This window comes from Phyllobates terribilis, unplaced genomic scaffold (genome assembly GCF_046119375.1).
Source record: "Phyllobates terribilis strain yellow unplaced genomic scaffold, ASM4611937v1 Scaffold_3__8_contigs__length_932513732, whole genome shotgun sequence".
Taxonomy (NCBI): Eukaryota; Metazoa; Chordata; class Amphibia; order Anura; family Dendrobatidae; genus Phyllobates; species Phyllobates terribilis.
Genome location: NW_027362763.1, coordinates 41,289,078 through 41,311,264, shown reverse-complemented (window position 1 = coordinate 41,311,264; position 22,187 = coordinate 41,289,078). Strand labels below are relative to the sequence as shown.

Sequence of the window (22,187 nt, the reverse complement as noted above, 5' to 3'; positions counted from 1 at the left end):
GCTCCCGCGTGCGCAACGCAGCGCGACACAGGCCCAGGGGCGCGTCAACTTTTGGCGTAGTCGGCAGGATTTCGTGCCCGCAACCACCGGGTACTGCGTGCCTGAAAAAGACTGTTCAAACTTACCTGTGGTGAAGATTCCCGCCATCCGGCGCCATCTTCAGCCTTCTTCCCGCCATCGGTGAAGATTCCCGCCATCCGGCGCCATTTTCAGCCTTCTTCCCGCCTTCCGTGGAGTTTTCCCGCCGTTGGACGCCATCTTGAAGACGTCGCGAGGGAAGAAGAGGGGCGTGGACTCCGAAAGCGCGCGAGAACTGAAGCCCCGCCTCACGTCCGGAAGTCGCGTAAGGTCCTGGAAGGAGCCCAGCAGACGCCGACGTCACAGGAGCGTGACGGAAGGTCCTCAACCCTGACGATCTACTGCGGAGCCGCGGCCTACGGAAGAGGATCATCGCAAGGTATGCCACGGTCCACTAGGGGGGAGGAGGATGTCGGATACGGAGGAGAGCTTCACTGCCTCAACCCCTGCCAGCGCCACCGCTGCTGCAGTCATGCCTTTCACCATGCCCTATATCCCGGGAGCGGCCTGGCTACCCCAGTACTCAGGGGAGTCACATACCCTGCATGACTTTAGAGAAAAGCTGGATAGCCTCTTCCAGGTGTACCCCCTCACAGAAGAACAAAAAGTGAGCATCCTGGTGGCCCAATTAACTGGGGCAGCCCGAAGGGAGGTAAAGTCCTGGCCACCTGGGGGGAGGACTGTCGCAGGGATACTAATCTGGCTGAGGGACACCTTTGATACCCGCACCTCAGCCGAGATCAAGCTTAGATTCTACGGGTGCAAGCAGCGAGCATACGAGAGTATAAGGGACTATGCCCTGAACCTACAAGAGGCCCTGAGAGCCATTAAGCAGACCGACCCTGACGGCGTGGGAGACGAGGACAGGCTGTTGACTGAACAATTTATAGAGGGTTTATATTGCAATGCCCACCGAACCCAGTTGCGGGCAATGGCCTTACAGGACCCTCGTCTGGGATTTGCACAGTTCAAGGACAGAGCCATCCGGGTGCTCAGAGAACCGGCACCAGGTGGCGTTCTGACCCACAGACGCCCCACTACCACTTACCACCAGGAGGCGGCACCCTTGTCGGCAGGGCCTGTGGGAGCTGATGCGCAGGCTTTGAACAATGACCCTATGAGTGCCCTACTGGACACCGGGTCACAGGTCACCACCATCCCGTACGTGCTCTTCAAGCAGTACTGGAATGACTCGGATATCACCCGCTACCCTGACGACGACTTGAGTATCATCGCCAGCAATGGTCAGCCCGTGCCACAGATTGGATTTAAAGAGGTGACCATTAAAATCGGTAGAGTCGAACTGGCAGCACAGGGACTGATCATTGTAGACATTGACAAACACGAGAGTCACCCAAAGATAACTCTAGGAACTAATGTAATTGAAAATTGTCTTGCAGAGGTGATTTTCCTTTTACAGCAGGTTGCCAAGAACGCCAGCTCCGGCCAGCAGCGAGTGCCCCAGAAAGAGATCCGGGCACTGATGCGACGGCAACAGGTGGAACTCTCCGGCGGTGAGATTGGTAGCGTGAGAATGTGTGACCCTTTCCCTATTGCCATGCCCCCAAAAAGTGAAATGATGATTTGGTGCCGGGCAGCTATTGGTCTGAGAGGTAGAGATTACCAGGCAATGGTAGAACCAGTTTACTCAGACAGTAGGCCCACCATCTTGACAGCACGGGGGGTGGTTAATGTACGCCATGGGAGGGTGCCCGTTCGCATAATAAATATCGGGAAGAGGGAAGTGTACCTGCCCCGGTATGCCACGCTAGCCAAATTATATACCATTAACCAAAATGCTATACAATCTGTGGAACCCTTGCCTCCATCTCACCCGGAGGAAGGTAACGGCTCTAAGAAAACAATGGAGGACTGGTGTCAGCAACTACATTTGGGTACTGACTCCACTCCCACACACCAGAAACAGGGAGTCTATCGGGTGGTTCAAGAGTACGAGAGAGTGTTTAGTAAACACCCGTTAGACTTCGGGCGAGTCAAGGGGGTAGAACACCACATCCCCACGGGAGACCATCCTCCCATAAAAGAGAGGTATCGACCCGTACCCCCTGCACACTACCAACACGCCAAGGGGATGCTTAGAGACATGAAGGAGGCTGGGGTGATCAGGGATAGCTGTAGCCCCTGGGCAGCTCCACTAGTCTTAGTCAAAAAGAAAGACAACACCATGAGGATGTGTGTAGATTACCGGAAAATCAACCGTATCACACACAAGGATGCGTACCCCTTACCAAGGATAGAGGAGTCTTTGGCTGCTTTAAGGTCTGCTAACTTCTTCTCTACCTTGGATCTCACTAGTGGGTACTGGCAGGTTCCTGTAGCAGAGGCGGACCGGGAGAAGACCGCATTCGCCACCCCGATGGGACTTAGCGAGTTTACCTGTATGCCGTTCGGACTCTGCAACGCACCAGGAACCTTCCAACGATTAATGGAGTGCTGTCTGGGCCACAGAAACTTCGAGATGGTCCTGTTGTACCTGGACGATGTCATCATATATTCTAAGACTTATGAGGACCACCTGAAACACCTGGCGGAAGTGTTCGAAGCTCTGGCAAGCTACGGCCTAAAGGTGAAACCCTCCAAGTGTCACCTCCTGAAACCAAAGGTGCAGTACCTGGGACACGTGGTGAGCGCTGACGGAGTGGCTCCCGACCCTGATAAGATCACCGCAATTAAGGAATGGCCAAGCCCCTCCAGTGTAAAGGAAGTGCGGCAGTTCCTCGGGTTGGTAGGCTACTACCGCAGGTTCATCCCCGGTTTCACCAAAAAAGGCAGCTCCTATGCAGGACCTCCTGATAGGCCAGTCCCGGAAGGCCAAGAACCAGAAGCCGCCCTTCAGATGGGAGAAGTTGGAAGAAGAGTCCTTCCGCCAGCTGAAGATGGCCCTCACGGGGGATGAAATCCTGGCGTACCCAGATTACAGCCAGCCCTTTATCCTCTACACCGACGCAAGTAACATCGGGCTAGGAGCCGTGTTGTCCCAGATCCAGCAGGGGAAGGAGCGAGTAATCGCTTACGCCAGCCGAAAACTGCGACCCACCGAAAGAAACCCTGAGAATTACAGCTCATTTAAGCTAGAGTTCCTGGCAGTGGTGTGGGCAGTCACCGAACGCTTTAAGCACTACCTCGCTTCTTCCCGGTTCGTCGTGTACACGGATAACAACCCGTTGACACACCTGGACACGGCAAGACTCGGTGCCCTAGAGCAGAGATGGATGGCCCGCCTGTCCAACTACGAGTTCACCATCAAATACCGGGCAGGACGCTCCAATACCAACGCGGACGCCCTGTCCAGGATGCCAAACCTACCGGACGTAGGAGAATATCCAGAGGGACTGGACGAAGTCGAACTCCCCGCGTTTCACCGTCATGGGACTATCCAGTATTCCCATCGGGTAAGGAGTAAGCAAGGCGCTACGCTTAACCCCTTACCTCACTACAACTGGGCGGAAACGCAAGACAGTGACCCTGCCGTCCGGCTGGTGAAGGAGATGCTGACTCGGCCAGAGGCTCGCCTTGACCCAGACGCTCCGGAGGAAGCCAAGCAACTGTGGGCAGAAAAGAGTAGACTGTTCCTTTACAAGGGGAAGTTGTGCCGCAGGATGGTTAACTCTCGGACGCATGAACTAATCTGGCAAGTAGTGGTGCCACGACGAGACGCAGCCATGGTGATGGAGGCATACCACGATGGAGCTGGGCATTTCGGATGGAAGAAGCTGGAGTTCCTGCTGCGCGGGCGGTTCCATTGGGTAGGCATGAGGGGAACCATCGAGAGGTGGTGCAGAGACTGTGGCCCGTGCAACCTGAGGAGGAAGGACCGTGCCAGCCAGAAGACTCCCCTGCAGTCCATCGTCACCCGGCAGCCGTTGGAACTGGTAGCCTTGGATCATGTAAAACTGACCCCAAGCAGAAGTGGCTACGTCTACGCGTTAACCATCGTGGATCATTACTCCCGGTTCTTGGTTGTCGTCCCCGTCAAGGACTTAACGGCTCAAACAGCAGCTAGAGCCTTCCAGCAGCACTTCTGCCGTCCACACGGGTACCCGGACCAAGTGCTGACGGACCAGGGACCTGCCTTTGAAGCGGAGGTCTTCCAGGAATTCTGCAATCTGTATGGCTGCCGGAAGATAAGGACGACACCCTATCATCCGCAAACTAATGGACTTTGTGAGAAAATGAACCAGGTGGTAATGGATCTTCTGAAAACGTTGCCCCTGGAAGAACGCAGTCTGTGGCCTGAGAAGCTGCCCGATCTGGTGGACCTATACAACCACATCCCGGTAGGTTCCACCAACTGTACCCCGGCTTACCTAATGAGGGCGAGACCTGGTAAGTTACCTGTTGACCTGGAAATGGGAGTCCTGACACCCGAGGACACTTCACCAGAAGCAGACTGGGACACAGAGAGGCAGCAGCAGTACCGGAAAGTACAGGAGAGCGTGGAGCGAAGTCTCTGTCAGGCTAGGGAGAGACAAGAGAAAACTTACAACCAGTATGCTCCCGCTGTTCCCCTGGTGCCCGGAGAGCAGGTCTTGAAGAGGAAAAGACGGCTCCACAAGTTGGACGACCAGTGGGAGAAGGACCCGTACACCGTACTGCCCTCAAGCCACGAGAACCCGAAGGTCTGTACCATCAGTAAAGACGGAGGGGAGACCACAGCCATTGTATCCCGGGATCACCTGAAGAAGTGTCCTGAACAGCTACGGAAACCTGAAGAGGAACAAGAAGACCATCGATCCGTAGAGGAAAGGGAAGATATGGTTAGTACTGTGCTCGGAGACTTCCCTCGGTCTTGGACTCAAGTCAATGGTGCAGTTGTGGTACCCGTACTCACCTTCCTCCAACCAGCATCCCAAGCACCTACGGAGCAACAGGTAGAGCTGGAAGAACAGCCGGTCCAGGAGGCAGAAGACCCCACACCAGCAGATCAGGAGGATCAACCCTCTGCTTGCAGTGAGCCTGCCATATCCCTAGTGAGCCAAAGGGCCCATAGACAGCTGCCCAATTTACCCTTGACAGCTCCTACACCCTGTAGTTCAGGGCCAGACAGTCAGCTCCGTAGGTCCACTAGGGCCACTAGAGGCCAGTTACCCGCACGTTGGAGGATTTGAAGTGTATATATTGTTTTATTTGTGGTTACCTGTTTTTCTTGTTGCTTGTGTATAATTATGTGTTTCTAGTTGTTTATAGGAGTCTTTGGTGGATTTACCGGGAATCCTGTGTACATAGTTGGAGCGTAACCCAGGACGGACTAAAGACCGTTAAGGACTCGGGGTAGGACAGACCCCTACCTGGTTACGTCTCCCTGTTTTGGTGAAATGGACACCTTGCTTTTCTTCAAAAACTGCACCCGGTTGCGGACATGCAGTGACCACCTTTATGTGTTTCTTTATTGTATTGTTATTGTTATATCTTGTTATGTTTTTCTAAAATATGTTTAGTCCCGGAGTACTAAATTTCACTAAGGGGGAATGTGACACCCCAGGGGTCTGGTTGCCACAGTGATAGAGATATTACGTCTGAGAGCAGGTGGGAGGTCTCTTGGTCAGGAATCCTATGCATGCCACACCTCCTGCACAGTCCTGGGAGGGGAAGAACTTCCCCTATATAAAACTGGGGCTGAGGCAGGGTTAGTGAGTAGAGAAGAAGTAGAGACAGAGAAAAGAAGCAAATATAGGAACAGAACATCAGGAGCTCTGTGGGAGCAGTGTTACAAGGAGTCAGGGGCTGGCAGCTGCAGAGCTCGCCCTGACTGAGATTTCTTACCGGACCCGGAGTCCGAGGCTGTGGGGACTAACTCCTACCCAGCAGCAGAATCCGTCAGGCAGGGGATTCCAGGTCCTCTGGCCAAGAAACCCGAAGGCACGGTCACACGCATGGGACCAGCACCGCCGTCGTGGAGCGGAAGCTACTAGAAGGCCCCGAGTCACCGGCCATACGGGTGAGCACCACACGGTACACTGAGGGACGTGGGCTACTTATACCCGCCTCTAGCAAGGTAGCCAGAAGAGTACAGTTAGTTTGGGAGGCCTACAACTCCGCCTGGCCAGGGGAGATCCCATCTGCTCAAGGACTGACCAGGCCCCAATCGCTAGCCAGTACTCCGGGAGGGTCTATCTTTGTCACCAGTAAAGACCCTGAACTACACCGTACCGTCTCCGAGTGGTTCCTGCTACCCCCATCATCCACGTCGGCTGCCCTGAGGCCATACCCCTCCCGTTGGGGGTTATACTATCACGCTGCACAATCCTACTACCGGCCTCAGCGGTCTGCCCTGCAGCAGCAGCTGCTTAGCTGTACTCAACGGGTGGCGTAGTCGTCCAACATCTACCGCTGATACATCGCCGCTCAGTTTGACTCCCTGGGCACGGACCGGGTCACCGCCACGAGACTACAACCCTCAACAGATCCGGCTCCGGGTAAGCTCCCGCGTGCGCAACGCAGCGCGACACAGGCCCAGGGGCGCGTCATACATACATTACATTACTGATCCTGTACTGATCCTGAGTTACATCCTGTATTATACTCCAGAGCTGCACTCACTATTCTGCTGATGCAGTCACTGTGTACATACATTACATGACTGATCCTGAACTAATCCTGAGTTATAGTCTGTATTATACTCCAAAGCTGCACTCACTATTCTGCTGGTGCAGTCACAGTGTACATACATTATATTACTGATCCTGCACTGATCCTGAGTTACATCATGTATTATACTCCAGAGCTGCACTCACTATTCTGCTCATGCCTTCACTGTGTACATACATTACATTACTGATCCTGAGTTACACCCTGTATTATACACCAGAGCTGCACTCACTATTCTGCTGGTGCAGTCACTGTGTACATACATGATATTACTGATCCTAAGTTACATCCTGTATTATACTCCAGAGCTGCACTCACTATTCTGCTGGTGCTGTCACTGTGTAAATACATTACATTACTGAGCCAGTACTGATCCTGAGTTACATCCTGTATAGTGATAAGCGAGCATGCTCGTCTCTGCTTGGTACTCACCCGAGCATCACCCTGCTCGACAAGCTCGGTGCCTGGCGAGTATATCCTGGTTGCTCGGCGGGAGCTCCAGTCTCCTCCCTGCATATCTGGCGCTTTTTAGAGAACCAATGAACATTCAGCGATTGTCTGCCCCACAGTATAATGCCATAGCCATGTTGGTTGTGGCATTACAGTGATTGACTGGCAGTACAGTGTCATCAGGTCTATATAAGACCTGGTGAAGCTAGTCTCGTCACAGTCTATCCTGGAAACAGACAGAGTCGGGAGAGCTGCTGTGACGGACAGAATTGGTGGTGTAATAGTTAGTGCTACATATAGCTGTTGGTACTCCAGGAGTATATACACACTGCTCAAAAAAATAAAGAGAACACTGAAATAACACATCCTTGATCTGAATGAATGAGATATTCTCATTGAATACTTTGTTCTGTACAATGAATGTGCTGACAACAAAATCACACAAAAATCATCAATGGAAATCACATTTATTAACCAATGGAGGCCTGGATTTGGAGTCACCCCCAAAATTAAACTGGAAAATCACACTAAAGGCTGATCCAACTTTGATGTAATGTCCTTAAAACAAGTCAAAATGAGACTCAGCATTGTGTGTGGCCTCCAAGTGCCTGTATGACCTCCCTACAATGCCTGGGCATGCTCCAGATGAGGGAGGGAGGGAGGCGTAGCACCACAACAGGCAGGAACAAGCAGTCTGGTGGCCACAGAAAAACCCAGAAAGGCCATTTGCACCATCTGCCAGGCCACCATCAGCAGGGATAGCAAAACTAGCAGTCTGACCACCACCAGCATGATCAGGCACATGACAGCAAAGCACCTGACTAAGCGGCCCGAATGCCAGGATCCAGAAACAGTGTCTGCAGGTGACACTACTGCTTGTTCTGCTGTTGTGCGTGTACACAAATCCCCTGTCCATGGCGTATGTGAAGATGCCTCCTGCCCTGCACCTGTCGTTGCACACTCTCAACTACCACCATCAGCAAGCACGTCCTTGTCCTAGCGCAGTGTTCAGTTGTCCCTCCCCAGTCTTTGGAAAGCAAGCGCAAATACGCAGCCAACACCCATCAGGAAACATTACTAAATTCACACAATTCTCAAATATTGCCTTTTAGGCTCGTGGAGATGGAGACTTTCCACAACCTGATGGTGGCGGCCATCTTTCGGTACATAGTGCCCAGCCGCCAATCTTTCTCCTGGTGTGCGGTCCTCGCAATACACAAGCACGTGTCCCGGAACATTAGCCATATACTCAATAACACTGTTACTGGGAAAGTCCTTTTATCCACGGACACATGGAAAAGTGCTTGTGGGCAGGGATGGTTCTTGTTTCTGATGTTGAGAAAGATTTGTGAGCTGCACATGGCCATTGTTCAGTGTCAGTTTCAAAATGTCTGTCGGTATTCAGGTCAGCCTCTGCACACAAAAGCTCATGAGTGAGCATGGATGTCAGATCTGTGCCATCCTCCAAAACTTTGAGGACTCCACCAAGATGATGAGCGGCGATGATGCCATAATTAGCATCATCATCCCACTTCTCTGTCTCCTGTAACGATAGGTGCTCACAATTAAAGAGGAGGCATTGCAGGCGGATCATGATGGGATGTGGCAAGAAACTATACAGGGTGATTCCACACAGTCCAGCCTCATCTCATTCCAATGTGGATTGGGTGACAATGATAAGGAGGAGGAAGAACAGGAGCTAGTTTCCTGCGCTATAGACGGTACTACCCGCACAACTGCCATACCGTCTGTTCTGCATGGATGACCTGAGGACAGGAAGGAGGAGGAGAAAAAGGATGAGGAGGAGAACATAGTCAGTAATCCTCTTGGTGAGGACACGGAAGTCTTGCCTTTTAGCAGTCTGGCACACATGGCTGAGTTTATGTTATGCTATTTTTCCTGTGACCCTCGAGTGCTCCAAATTTTGGGTGTCAGTCATTACTGGCTGTTGACACTTCTAGACCCACCCTATAAGGAGAATTTTCAAGCTCTTATTCCTGCGATGGACAGGTCTGCTAAAATGGGGCAGTACCAAAAGGCCCTTGTTGCGTAATTATTAAAAAAATTCTCATCTGAAAACCCTGGCTGCAGAGGTCACAGTTTGTTGGACAACCAAAGAGTACAAGCGAGAGAGACACAATTACGATCCAGCAAAGGCAGGGGAACACTGTCAAAGGTCTGGGAGAGTTTTCTCAGACCACCCAATCCCACAGGCCCTGATGGCGGGGTACTGTCACAAGGAGGGATAATTTTATGAAGATACTGAAGAATTACCTTGCCAACTGTACCAATGTCCTCCATGATTCCTCTGTGCCTTATAACTATTGGGTGTCCAAGCTGGACATGTGGCATGAACTGCCTCTGCACGCCTTGGATGTCCTGGCTTGTCTTGCCGCTAATGTTTTACCAAAGCGGGTTCTTAGTTCCGCCGAGGAAATTATAACTGATAGGTGCATCCGCCTATCAACTGATAATGCTGACAGGCTGACTTATCAAAATGATCAAGGGCTGGAATGGGCAAAACATCTCAATACCACCGAATGCTAGCAGCATAACATAAATTCAAATCCAGTGACCTTTTTTTGGGAGGTGTATTCCCATGCACCTCAGTCTTCACACCAGACATGGGTATATGCTTTGTAATTTTGTTTATTTTCTCTTATCCTTCTCCTTCACCTCATCCTCATACTCCACCACCATATGTACCAAATCACCATATCTTCATCTCTTGCAACGGGCATTGGAGTGCCTCCAAATTTTTGGCAGCCCTTGCATTCACTGCATAGGCAATAACAGTATGGGAGACCCACTTCCTAGTAAGGGCAACATTTTTTTATAAGGCCCTCCTCTACATCTCTTCCAAGGGGCATTGGAGTGCGTCCAAATTTTTGGCTGACATTGCAGTCACAGCATACGCAAGAACAGTATGGCAGACCAGCTCCTTTATTATAGGAACATTTTGTTACTGAGGCCAACCTCTATGTGTCTTTAAATTGGCATTGGGGTATTTCCAAAATGTAGGCAGCTGTTGTACTCACTGCATACGCAATAACTGTATAACAGAATAGCTCCTTTCTAATGGGAATATGTCATTAATGAGGCCCACCTCTACGTGTCTTTAAATTGGTATCAGGGTTTTTCCCAAATATAGGCAGCATTTGTAATCACTGCATACGCAATTACTGTATAGCAGAACCGCTCATTTCTAATGGGAACATGTCATTACTGAGGGCCAGCTCTATGTGTCTTCAAATTGGTATTGGGGTATTTTACAAATTTAGGCATCCCTTGCAGTCATTGCATAAGCAATAACAGTATAGGAGACTCACTCGGTAATAATGGGAACAACAGAGCATAGCGGGCTGATTGCTCTCTAACAATAGTGAGGGCCGACTGGTGGTCCTTTAAGAATAGTAAGGGCCGCCTGATGGCCCTATAATAATAGGCTTTGTGACTTTCAAAGTTCCTCCTTCATAAATGAAACAGCATGTGTCAGATCATGTCTCACATACAACATGGCCAGATAAGGTAGTAAAATGTTAAAATTTCATTTACTGGTAAATGTATTTTTCATCATTGAAAGCAATGCAAAAGTGCAAAAATGCATCTAAAATGCTATGTGTGAACATAGCCCAAGGTGTGGAAGAGAATTTTTGTTTTTGGTTATTTATTTTGCCTTATATACAAGTCATTACCCTGGAAAGGATGTTCCTTAACATTTTTCCCTGGAAAATCCAGTTTGGTTTTGTGTTTGTATGTTTTATTGTGAGTCCGTAAAAGTGGTGTAATACTCTGATAACATCGTTGACAGCAGTGACCAGGGAGTTAGAGATGCTTCCAGGGGTCTTCCCCATGCTGTCCCCATCTCATTTGAGCACTGTTCCCAACGATATGGGCAATTTTTAGGCCCTCTGCAGACCACCGGGGGGAGCCGCCTGAAAAATGCTTGAGTTTCCCATAGACTTACATTGGGCTCGTTGCTCGGGTTGAGCACCCGAGTATTCCAATTTGTTCGACCCAAGCATCGAGCACCCGAGCATTTTAGTGCTCACCCATCACTAGTAATGACTTGAAAATAAGGCAAAATAAATAACCAAAAACATAAATGCTCCTCCACACCTTGAGCTATGTTCACATGTAGCGTTTTTTATGCATTTTTGCAAATTTGCATTGCTTTCAACCAAGACAAATGCATTCACTGGGAAATGTAATTTTATCATTTTACAACCTTATCTGGCATTGTGGTGTGTGACATATCATCAGACACATCCTGTTTCATTTATGATGGAGGGACTCTTAAAGTCACAAATCCTATTTTTATGGGGCCATCAGGCGGCCTTTACTATTCTTAAAGGGCCAGCAACCGGCCCTCGCTATTGTTAGAGAGCCATCAGCCAGCTATGCTTTGTTGTTCCCATTAGTACCGAGTGGGTCTCCTAAACTTCTATTGCATATGCAGTGAATGCAAAAGCTGCCAAAAATTTGGAGGAACTCCAATGCCCATTGGAAGAGATATAGAGGGCCTCATGAAAAAATGTTCTCATTATTAGGAAATTGGTCTCCCATAGTGTTTGCCTATGCAGTGAATGCAAAAGCTGCCAAAAAAATGGAGGAACTCCAATGCCCCTTGCAATACACGTAGAGGAAGTGATATGGTAGATATGATGGTGAATGATATGTTGATGGATGATGAGGAGAAGGAGGAGGACAAGAGCAAATAGACAAAATCAGGGATTGTATACCCATGTGTGGGTGTGAAAAGGTGCATGGGAATACACCTCCCAAGAAAAGACACTGGATTTGAGTCTATGTTATGTTGATATCATTCGGTGGTGTTGAGAACTCTTGCCCAATCCAGCCCTTGTTCATTTTAATAAGAGTCAGCCTGTCAGCATTTTCAGTTGACAGGTGGATGCGCTTATCAGTTATAATTCCACCAGAGGCACTAAAAACCCGCTCTGATAAAACGCTGGTGGCAAGGCAGGCTAGGACTTCAAGGCATATTGAGTTCATTCCACGTATCCAGCTTGGATACCCAATAATTATATGTCACGGAGGAATCACGGAAGACGTTGGGAGGAAGGAGGATCACGGTGAGGAATATGTGATCCAGACTCTCGGCTACTGAGACTTGACTGTGTGGATGATACGGTGGTGGCTTAGTGACTGGAAGCATTATCTGCTATCCAACCAATAACCTTTTCACACTGCTCTGTGTTCAATAGGTCTCCTATTAATTGGGACAGGAAGGTCAGGCAAGAAGGTGTGGGTGTTTTTGTGGCACAATTTCAGCTTGTGCACGGCCTCGGCCTCGTCCTCTTCATGCACCATCATCACCATCATGTACACTTCCCCGTCCCTTGCCACGCGCCTTGCCCATTTTAAATGGTGGACAATACGTTCCACGTTCACTACAAATGGCTGGATTTGAAGAGCAGTGATATGAGATACGTGTGACGGAAAACCACAGTTTCCAATAGCTGGCCTGTAGGTAATTATTTTTAACGGTGACCTCTTTTCAATAACTTCACTGACACACTGCAATAAAATTTCAATGGAGCCCAGGAATGGCAGAATTTTCAGCGCACTTATATGTGACGGATAAACCACAGTTTTACATAGCTGGAATTTTAGCGCTGTAGTATGGAAAGGACCTGGCTGTATTCTTCAGTGCCAACAAGCAAATGGAGAAGAAAAACGGTGTTCTCTGGATTGCTTTTTAAGAAAAATAATCAGGATTAAGATCCAAAAATAATTATTCCTGGGCCCTGAGACCTGGGGCTATTTCTAGAAATATCTGTAAAAGCAGCAACAGCAGACAAAACTGGAGCTCTTTTATTATAAAAATATAAAACAAACCATAAAAACACACTACACAAAGAACCAAGACACAAACCCCAACGAAACACAAACAAATCCAAAATTATAATGTCCAGTATAAATTATAAAGCAAAGCAAAAATGTCCTACAATGTTCATAACATAAAGTCCATTTCCCAAAATCCCCCCAGCAAGGGAAGACCTTAAACCTTTTTTTCCAAAAATATCCCCTTCCAACATTCACTCCACATTCATACCTAAACCCCCAAAACAAAACAACAAACTGGCCCACTGCCAAAAACAAAGAAATAGGCCACCTGGCCGAAACAAAACTTAATACACAGCAAACCTTTTTTTTGCAGTTTTTTATATATTTTTTTTTTTTTTTTTCCCCACCACCATTTTTTAAAACACCCAAGGTCCCACGAAAGTCTGTGGCCTTATCACAGCATCTCTTTTAGGTCCCACGAAAGTTTGTGGCCCACAAATAACGGGTCCTTTTTCCCGCATCCCGTAGGACGTCCATTCTCCCAAAAACCCCTCCCCCTCCCCCCCTGAAACCCCCCACCCAACCTACACTAAACCCCCCCGTGCGCAAATTACACATACATACAATACACAAAACTATACATGTATATACAGTACTCAACATAACCAAAGCAAACATAACAATAGCACAATATAAACAAATGACCATAACCATGAACAAAAGTCAGACCCAAGTTAAGTACTTGCAAGCCCTATATTCGGGTTTCCAATACCGTAAAACAAAAAACTATAATGTGAGGGGAGCAGCCCACCACCAGGAAACTGGAGACTACCGAGGTTCTCACCCTAATCTAGCACACAAACACCCTGTCCCTCCCTATTAAAGAAAAAGAAAAACCTGTCCCTACCGCCCTACCAATCTATCCCTACCTGTCCCTACCTGTCCCTCTCTGACCCTCACTACCAACCTAATGCTAACTACCTATCCCTAAAGACTGTCCCTACCTGTCCCTCCCTGACCCTACACATCCACCTGACCCTACAAATAAATATAAAATATAGAAAGGACTAAACTAACCCTATCACTGACACACATACCCTAACTCTCCCTAGGGCACATTAAATGAGAACCCCCTCCATAGAAGGGAAGCCCTCCCTGCACCCAGCCTCTCATACTCCAGCGAGCGCACTTTTGCCAGGTCACCCAGGATGTTCCTAATCACCTCTTCCCGGGGGAGGACTTTATGCTGGGTGGACACTAAACACCGTGCATTCCACGTGTAAAACCTAGTCACTAAACTAACTAAGAAGACAGTGCCCCGATCTCGGCCACCAAGGGACCTGAATGCCCCATAGGCCCACTCCGCATAGGAAAGGCCTGCCAGCCTAGGCCAGCCAATGGAAGCACCCACCCTACTGTAGACCTCTGTATTAAAGGGACATTGAAGCAGGAAGTGCTCCATGCTTTCAAGCATGCCGCCACACTCCTCGCGGGGACAATCCCGGTCATCAGAGTTCCTGTACTTCAGGTTGCCCCTCACATACAGTCTCCCATGGAAGCAGCGCCAAGTCAAGTCCCAAAACTTCAAGGGGATCCGCTTAGAGTTTAATAACCCGAGCCCCACCTCCAGATCCCGGCTTGGGCAATCCTTGAGGGCCAGGGGCTTCTGGAAGTGGGTCAACAGAACCCTATTGTCAAGTAACCTCCTTGACAAGGTCCTGATCTCCCACACTCCCAGACCCCACCGGCGGATCGCCTTCACAACCAGGGTAGCATAAGCCGGAAGATGCCCATGAGGTGTGCGAAGGTCCTTCACCCGCCCTCCTGTCTCCCATTCCTGGAAGAAAGGCCGAAACCACCCCCTACAGGAGAATACCCACGGAGGAGCCCTCTCTAACCAGAGGTTGGCGATGTTTGCCTTAAGAAAGGTGTTTACTAGAAACACCACCGGGTTGACCATACCCAACCCTCCTAGTCTCCTCGTGCGGTACGTGACCTCCCTCTTGATCAGGTTCAGCCTATTCCCCCATAATAGTTGGAAGAACAGGCTGTAGACCCGTGTCCAAAGAGGTTCTGGCAAGATGCAGACGCTGCCCAGGTATATTAATAAAGGGAGCAAATACCCCTCGGCCAGGTTAACCCTTTCCCTCAGGGTCAAGGACCAACCCTTCCACTGATCCACCTTCTGGGCGGCAATCTTAAGTCTGCCCTCCCAGTTTTGCTGGGGATAGTCCCCCGGGCCGAAAGTGATGCCTAAAATTTTTGCTGTGGCCTGAGGCCCTGGGAGGGTGTCCGGGAGATCGAAACTTGGATCTCCCCCTCCCAGCCAGAGACTCTCACACTTATCCCGGTTGATCATGGACCCAGAAGCCACCGAGTAGCGCTCAACTTCAGACATGACCCAGTCCGCCTCCTCTCTCGAGGATACAAAGAGGGAAACGTCGTCGGCGTACGCCACTACCCTCAAGGTGGCCTCTGGCTCCGCCCGGTCCATCCCGACTCCCACCAACGGTCCGCGTTCCACTCTCCTTAAAAAGGGGTCGATCGCGAACACGTATAACAGTGGGCTCAGAGGACAGCCCTGGCGGACACCAGACCTCACCTCAAAAGGGGGTCCGACCCAACCATTCACAAGCGGAAAAGTCTCTGCCCCATTGTATAATACTCTCAACCAATCAACAAACCTCCCGGGCAGACCGTACCTCAGAAGGACGGACCAGAGGTACTCATGGTTAACCCGGTCAAAGGCCTTCGCCTGGTCTAAGGACAGCAAGTACCCCTTCCAGAGACCTGCCCTGCCCTGCTCCACTGCCTCTCGGACACCGAGCACAGCACTAAAAGTACTGCGGCCTGGAACAGAGCAGTGCTGGGCCCCCGAAAGGAGCCGGGGTGCAAACTTCACCAATCGATTGAAAAGCACCTTTGCCAGAACCTTTCGGTCCGTATTGAGAAGCGCTATGGGACGCCAATTCTCAATACGGGACGAGTCTTTACTCTTTGACAGGATAATCAGGGCGGACTTCCTCATTGAACCGGGAAGAATGTCCGAGGAGAGACATTCATTAAAAACCTCAGTCATGAGGGGGACCAAAGAGTCCCTAAAAGTCCTGTAAAACTCGGATGTTAAGCCATCCGGACCAGGCGATTTTTTGGGCCGGAGCCCATCAATGGCCCGTCTCACTTCCTCTTCCCTGATTGCTTCTGCCAAACCATGAAGAGAGGGGTCATCCCCTGGTTCAGGGATGGTTTCAGCCAGGAAAGCCGACATCTCATCCCGATCTGGATCCCTCCTTCCCAAGAGATGCGAGTAGAAGGATCTGACCACCTCCAGGATCCCTGATTTGGATCTGTTCAGGGAACCCGTACTGTCGATCAGTCCTGCTACCATCTTGCAACTCACTGACATCCTGCAGTTCCTGTAGGGGTCAGGCGAGCGGTACCTCCCGAAATCCCTCTCAAAAACTAAGGATGTGTGCCTATCATACTGGCACCCCTTGAGCAAGGCCTTCACCCTGGAGATTTCCTCACGGTCCCCTCCAGTCGAGACGAGCTGCTCGAGTTTCCTCCCCAGCTCCTGATACAGGCGGTACCTGTTCAGGCCTCTGAGGCTCGAAAGCTGACGGAAGAACCCCGCAACCCTTGTTTTGAAGATCTCCCACCACTCAGACTTACTGCTACAGAGACCCAAGAGAGGTACCTGGCTCTGAAGAAATTCCTCAAAGGATTGTCTCACATCCGCTTCTTCCAACAGGTACGAATTCAGCTTCCATAGGCCTCTCCCTATCCGGGGAGTCTCTGCAACATTCAAAGAAAAGGAAATGAAACCGTGATCGGAGAATTCCACCTCAACAGCGGACACTGCAGAAGAGACGGCTTCCTCCTTTAAAAAAAACCTATCTATCCTAGACCTACAACTACCCCTATGAAAGGTGAAACCCCCGTGACCTGGGGTGTGCCGGATGTGGACATCCACCAGGCGAGCTTCGCTTGCTATGCTGTTAAGGGTATTACTATCAAAAGCCAGCCTTCGGTCTCCGGGGCCTCCCCTATCACGGGGTCTAGTTATAGTATTAAAGTCCCCACCGAAGACCACCTGCCCGCTGGTAAAAAGATAGGGCTTGATCTTCAGGAAGAGACATTTACGGTCCCACTCTGACTGTGGACCATAGATGTTAATGAGCCGGAGCTCCTGTCCCCCCATGAAGACGTCAAGGACCAAGCACCTCCCCATTTCTACCTCGATCACCCGTCTGCATTCCACCGAAGCGGCCTTAAAAAGGACCGCTACCCCGCTATACGGCTCGGCCGCAAGAGACCAGTATGAGGGCCCGCACCTCCACTCCCTCCTTGCTTTGTAAATGGCCCCCATGTCCGTTAGTCTGGTCTCCTGCAAAAATAAAATGTCAGCCTCAACTCGGTTGAAAAAATCAAAGGCCATAAATCTGGCCGCATCTGACTTTATACTGGCGACATTAATCGACGCCAGAGTCAACGGGGTAGGTTCCGCCATCATGGGTGATTGAGTTAGACGGCCTTCTTTTTAACCGCACCCCTCAATTTACTTTTTTCACCCTCAGAGGAGGAGCCAGACTCTCCCCTCCTCTTTAGTGACACCGAGGTGTCCATAGCACCCGTCACCACCTTCCCAGTACCGGGTTCCTCACCCCTGGACCCCAGGGCAGTCCCCCCCCCCCAGTGGAAAGTGAGCCCTCCGGAGGACGGACCCCGCCGCTCCCTGAAGGCACCTCAGATGTTACCGCCGGTCCCTCACCCCCGACCTCCGACACAGCAGAGTCATCGAGGGCATGGAACCGGTTGGAGAGGGGGATCAGAGGGGAGCCGGTGAGCCCTTCCGTAGGCACCTTAGTGGCCAGGGGGGGGGCCTTAGATGTTTTTGCCCCTTTTCGGTTCCTCCTCCGACTCTTACTGGTCTTACTGTCACCTTTTGTTTTAGGCTGCTCCACCACCTCCTCGTCCAGACTTTCATACTGGGAGGAGTCATCAGAAGCAGCCACCTCCTCCCTCTCCATCCTCCTGATCTCCTCGCTCACCGCCTCCTCCCCCAGGGCCTCAGGGGCACCGGCTGCCGCTTCCGAGGAGGGTACAGACATCACCCCAGTCGCCTGGCGCTTATCCTGCCCCCTACCCCCACGGCGCCTCACCTGATGCAACTGGTGGGCAGATGTACTGGCCACGCCTTCCTTCACCGGCCCCTCAGCTCCTCTCCCGCCCCCACCTCCGGCTCCAGCAGAGGATGCACCGCTGGGGACCCCCCCATGGCTCTCCCCCGCCTGACCAGAGATGGTGTTAGAAAAGGAGCGGGGGCAGCGGCTGTACGGGTGACCTAGGTCACCACACAGGTGACACCTAATGTCACCACAGGCCGCGGCAAGATGACCTACCCCGCCACACAAGGCACATTTCTGCACCTTGCAGCCCGCACTGAAGTGGCGGGGATCACCGCACCTGTGGCAGACCTTTGGTTGCCCCTGGTAGAAGATCAGGATCCTGTCCCTCCCCAGGAATGCTGAGGAGGGGATGTGGGTGACAGTACCGCCTGAGACCTTCAACCTCATCATGAAGGTCCAGCCCCCTGACCAGATGCCAAACTCGTCCCTGTTCTTTTTTGGGACGTCCGTGACCTCCCCATAGCGGTAAAGCCACATCATAATATCGACCCCAGAGAGTGACTCGTTATTAGTTAGAACGGTCACTCTCTTTACTCCATTTTGGCGAGACACCGCCTGCACGGCAAAGTCTCGCCAGCCGGGCTCCCCCTTCACCAGTTCAAAATTCGACCAAAAAAGCTCTAGGCCCTCCGGCCGAACAAAACTGATGTCGAAGATGGGGGTACCAAAAGGATGGATCAGGGCAAATATGTCAGTCGCCCTGAAGTTCATCTTCAGGAGGAGCTCCACGACCCTTGCTCTTGGCGGGCACGCTTCACTGCCCCTCCACCGAAGACGAACTACATTCCTCCTGGCCACCCCCTGCCCGGCTGTCGGGAGGGACCACGCTGTCTCCCCCTCCTTTTTATCTTGGAAGGCGGCCAGGCCATGTCTATCTAGCCAAAAGGCCAGGTCCACCTCTCTTCCCTCTACCTGGATCGTCCGTTCTCCCTTCTTGAGGGCCTCCAGGAAACGGCGTCGCAAGTCACCATCCCTGAGGTCCAGAGGTGAGGAAGCCCCCCGAGAAGACCCCGAGGCCCCGGCTACTACCCCCGCAAAACTCCGGGGACCAGCAGCCGGGGGGGCAGATGGACCAGCCCCACCCCCACCCCCCCCACTAGCAACAGACACACCAGCACTCGCTTCCTCCACCACAGACACATCCATACCGACAGTCACCCCACTTGCCCCACTCCCACTCACATGCACACTGGGGTCACAGTTGTTTTTTTCTCCACACACTTTCTGCCAGCAGGTTTTTCAACAGCATTACTACTGCTGCCACCTGCTGGCAGCACCTTCCCTGCCGGGGGGTTTTGGGAGCCTGGTGCTGCAGCTATTTTTGCCGGCGCCCCTGCCCCAGATAAGCCCGTGGGCACAGAGGACACCGGCAGGCAGGCACCACCTCCATTTTTAGCCACAGCTGTGGCACTACTGCTCCCAGCAGCTGCCGGCGCTAAGCCCCGCCCCTTTTCGGGTGAAGCCACGCCCACTTGTGCGGGATTTACCCGCGAGGACACGCCCCCTGCACCAGGCAGCACAGTGGGGGCCCCAGAGGCCACTCCCACCGGTGCCGTGGGTGACAGGGAGACCAAGCCCCCCGCACCAGGCAGCACAGTGGGGGCCTCAGAGGCCACTCCCACCGGCGCCTTGGATGACAGGGAGGCCACACCCCCCGCACCAGGCAGCACGGTGTGGGCCCCAGAGGCCACTCCCACTGGTGCTGTGGACGGCTGGGAGGCCACGCCCCCCGCACCAGGCAGCACAGTGGGGGCCCCAGAGGCCACTCCCACCGGTGCCGTGGGTGACAGGGAGACCAAGCCCCCCGCACCAGGCAGCACAGTGGGGGCCTCAGAGGCCACTCCCACCGGCGCCTTGGATGACAGGGAGGCCACACCCCCCGCACCAGGCAGCACGGTGGGGGCCCCAGAGGCCACTCCCACTGGTGCCGTGGGTGACAGGGAGACCAAGCCCCCCGCACCAGGCAGCACAGTGGGGGCCTCAGAGGCCACTCCCACCGGCGCCTTGGATGACAGGGAGGCCACACCCCCCGCACCAGGCAGCACGGTGGGGGCCCCAGAGGCCACTCCCACTGGTGCCGTGGGTGACAGGGAGGCCACGCCCCCCGCACCAGGCAGCACAGTGGGGGCCCCAGAGGCCACTCCCACCGGTGCCGTGGATGACAGGGAGGCCACGCCCCCACACCAGGCAGCACGGTGGGGGCCCCGGAGGCCACTCCCACCGGTGCCGTGGGTGACAGGGAAGCCACGCCCCCCACACCAGGCAGCACGGTGGGGGCCCCAGAGGCCACTCCCACTGGTGCTGTGGACGGCTGGGAGGCCACGCCCCCCAAAGCCGGCCGCGCCGAGACCCCCGAAGCCGACCCGGAACCGGGTCTACTCACAGGGGCCCCTGGACCAGCGGCACCAGCTCTCAGGGGCATAGCACCCCCTACCGTCACACCCTTTACGACAAAAAGCCTGGCCACCCCAGCTCCGGCGGCCGGCCCCAGGCTAGGCCACTCCCCCTCGGCACCCAGCGGCGGTGGAGCCCCCCGCGCTGACCCATTACTGGGCCCCTGCGCAGGGGGCCCCGACCTCGCCACGGATTTTGCCAGGGGAGCAAGCCCCACCTTTCCTTTATGAGCCGGCTCTGCCAGAGCCGCAGGCCCCGCGCCCTTCACCTTACCAGGTCTCTGGGTCCCTGAAAGTGATCCAGATTTAGTGGATCCGTGCGTGAGGGACCCAGACACCCCAGCACACACCGCTGGAGATGCGGCCCCGGCTGTCGGTGCGCCGCCAGCAGAGCAGGAGGCAGCGGCAGATGTACAAGCCGCCCCCTGCACGCCAGCAGGCGCACCAGGTGCCATGCCAGACCTCCCTTTTACAGGGGATCCAGCCTGAGCACCACCACAGATCACACCCACCGTCGGGCCGCCCTCCGCGCCATGCTCCATATCAGACACCTTGGACCCACTGCCTCCATTACCACAAACAGAGGCAGCGCTCTGCGTGCCATGGCCTATGTTCTCCCCGCTCCCTCGCTGTGGACCCACAACAGAGTCCAAGCCGGGGTGGGTGGCGGGTGCCGCACAACGGGACAGGGGGGCCCCAGAGAGGGGGACATACACAAATTTGTGCGCAACAGTTGTTTTTCTCTTTTTTTTTGCTTTTCTCTTCATCCCCCTCACGGGTGCCTCATCCTCGCAGATCTCATCCCCGAACGTAAGCTGACCAAAACGTACCGGGGACTCGATCTGCTGGATCTGCTGCATGATAAGGCAGCCCCCCTCACTGCTACTGCTCCCATCCTCCTCATCCTCCCCCTCGCTCCCGCTGCCCTCTGAAGGGCTAGAATCCGACGGGAGAGCCATCTGCTCAGGGGCTATCCCGCTATGCGATGCCTGGAGATCACTTACCAGGCCACCAGGCGGTGGGTAGGGTGCGACCTCCTCCACGCATACCTCTTCTTCCTCCTCCTCCACCGCCTGGCTGGGGCCCTGCGACCCCTCCAGAGCCCCACCGGTCATGGCTCTGAACCGGTCATCATTAAGCAGCTTCTCCATGAAGGGTCCACTGCCCGCCAAGACGGTGCTCCTGCGGTCTTCCAGGTCTTGAATGGCCCGCTTGATCTTCCGGACCGCGGCGGATAGCTCAGGCTTCTTACTGCCAGAGGCCCTCACGGACCTCTCCTGAGCCACCCTCAACTCCCCCCAGAGGGAACTTAGCTTCTTTGTGGCGTCCTCATACTCGCAGAGGTGCGCATGTATACGGGAGGCATAGGTGACAGTTGCCTCCCTCGACGCCTTGGTACCCCAATCAGGGGGCACCGCTGCAGCACCTCCGCTCGTACTCGACCCACCTCCGGAGGGAGGAGCCGCCGCGGTCATAGCCTCGGGGGTCCTCCGGGTCCTCATGCCGGACCCCTTGCTGTCTTGGCCAGATCTTGTTGCCTTAGCCGGCTTGGTGTTTCTCCCACCCCCCGCCAGCTTGGACCGGGAGGTGGGAGCCGGGGGCCCAGCCCCGGAGGCCAGTCCCACTCTGAGCCTTGTTTCCTGGGAAGGGGGCAGACAAA

General features: G+C 53.1%; 1 protein-coding gene across 1 annotated transcript in view; it reads right to left on the bottom strand.

Annotated features, from left to right (window-relative positions):
* Positions 1-21,864, bottom strand: part of LOC141257907 (taste receptor type 2 member 2-like) — a 42,921-nt gene extending 21,057 nt beyond the window's left edge. The window contains exon 1 of the mRNA XM_073672913.1: positions 21,532-21,864. Coding sequence (XP_073529014.1) covers positions 21,532-21,678 — 147 coding nt within the window. The 5' untranslated portion in view covers positions 21,679-21,864. The remainder of the gene's footprint in view (positions 1-21,531) is intronic.
* Positions 21,865-22,187: the final 323 nt, after the last annotated feature.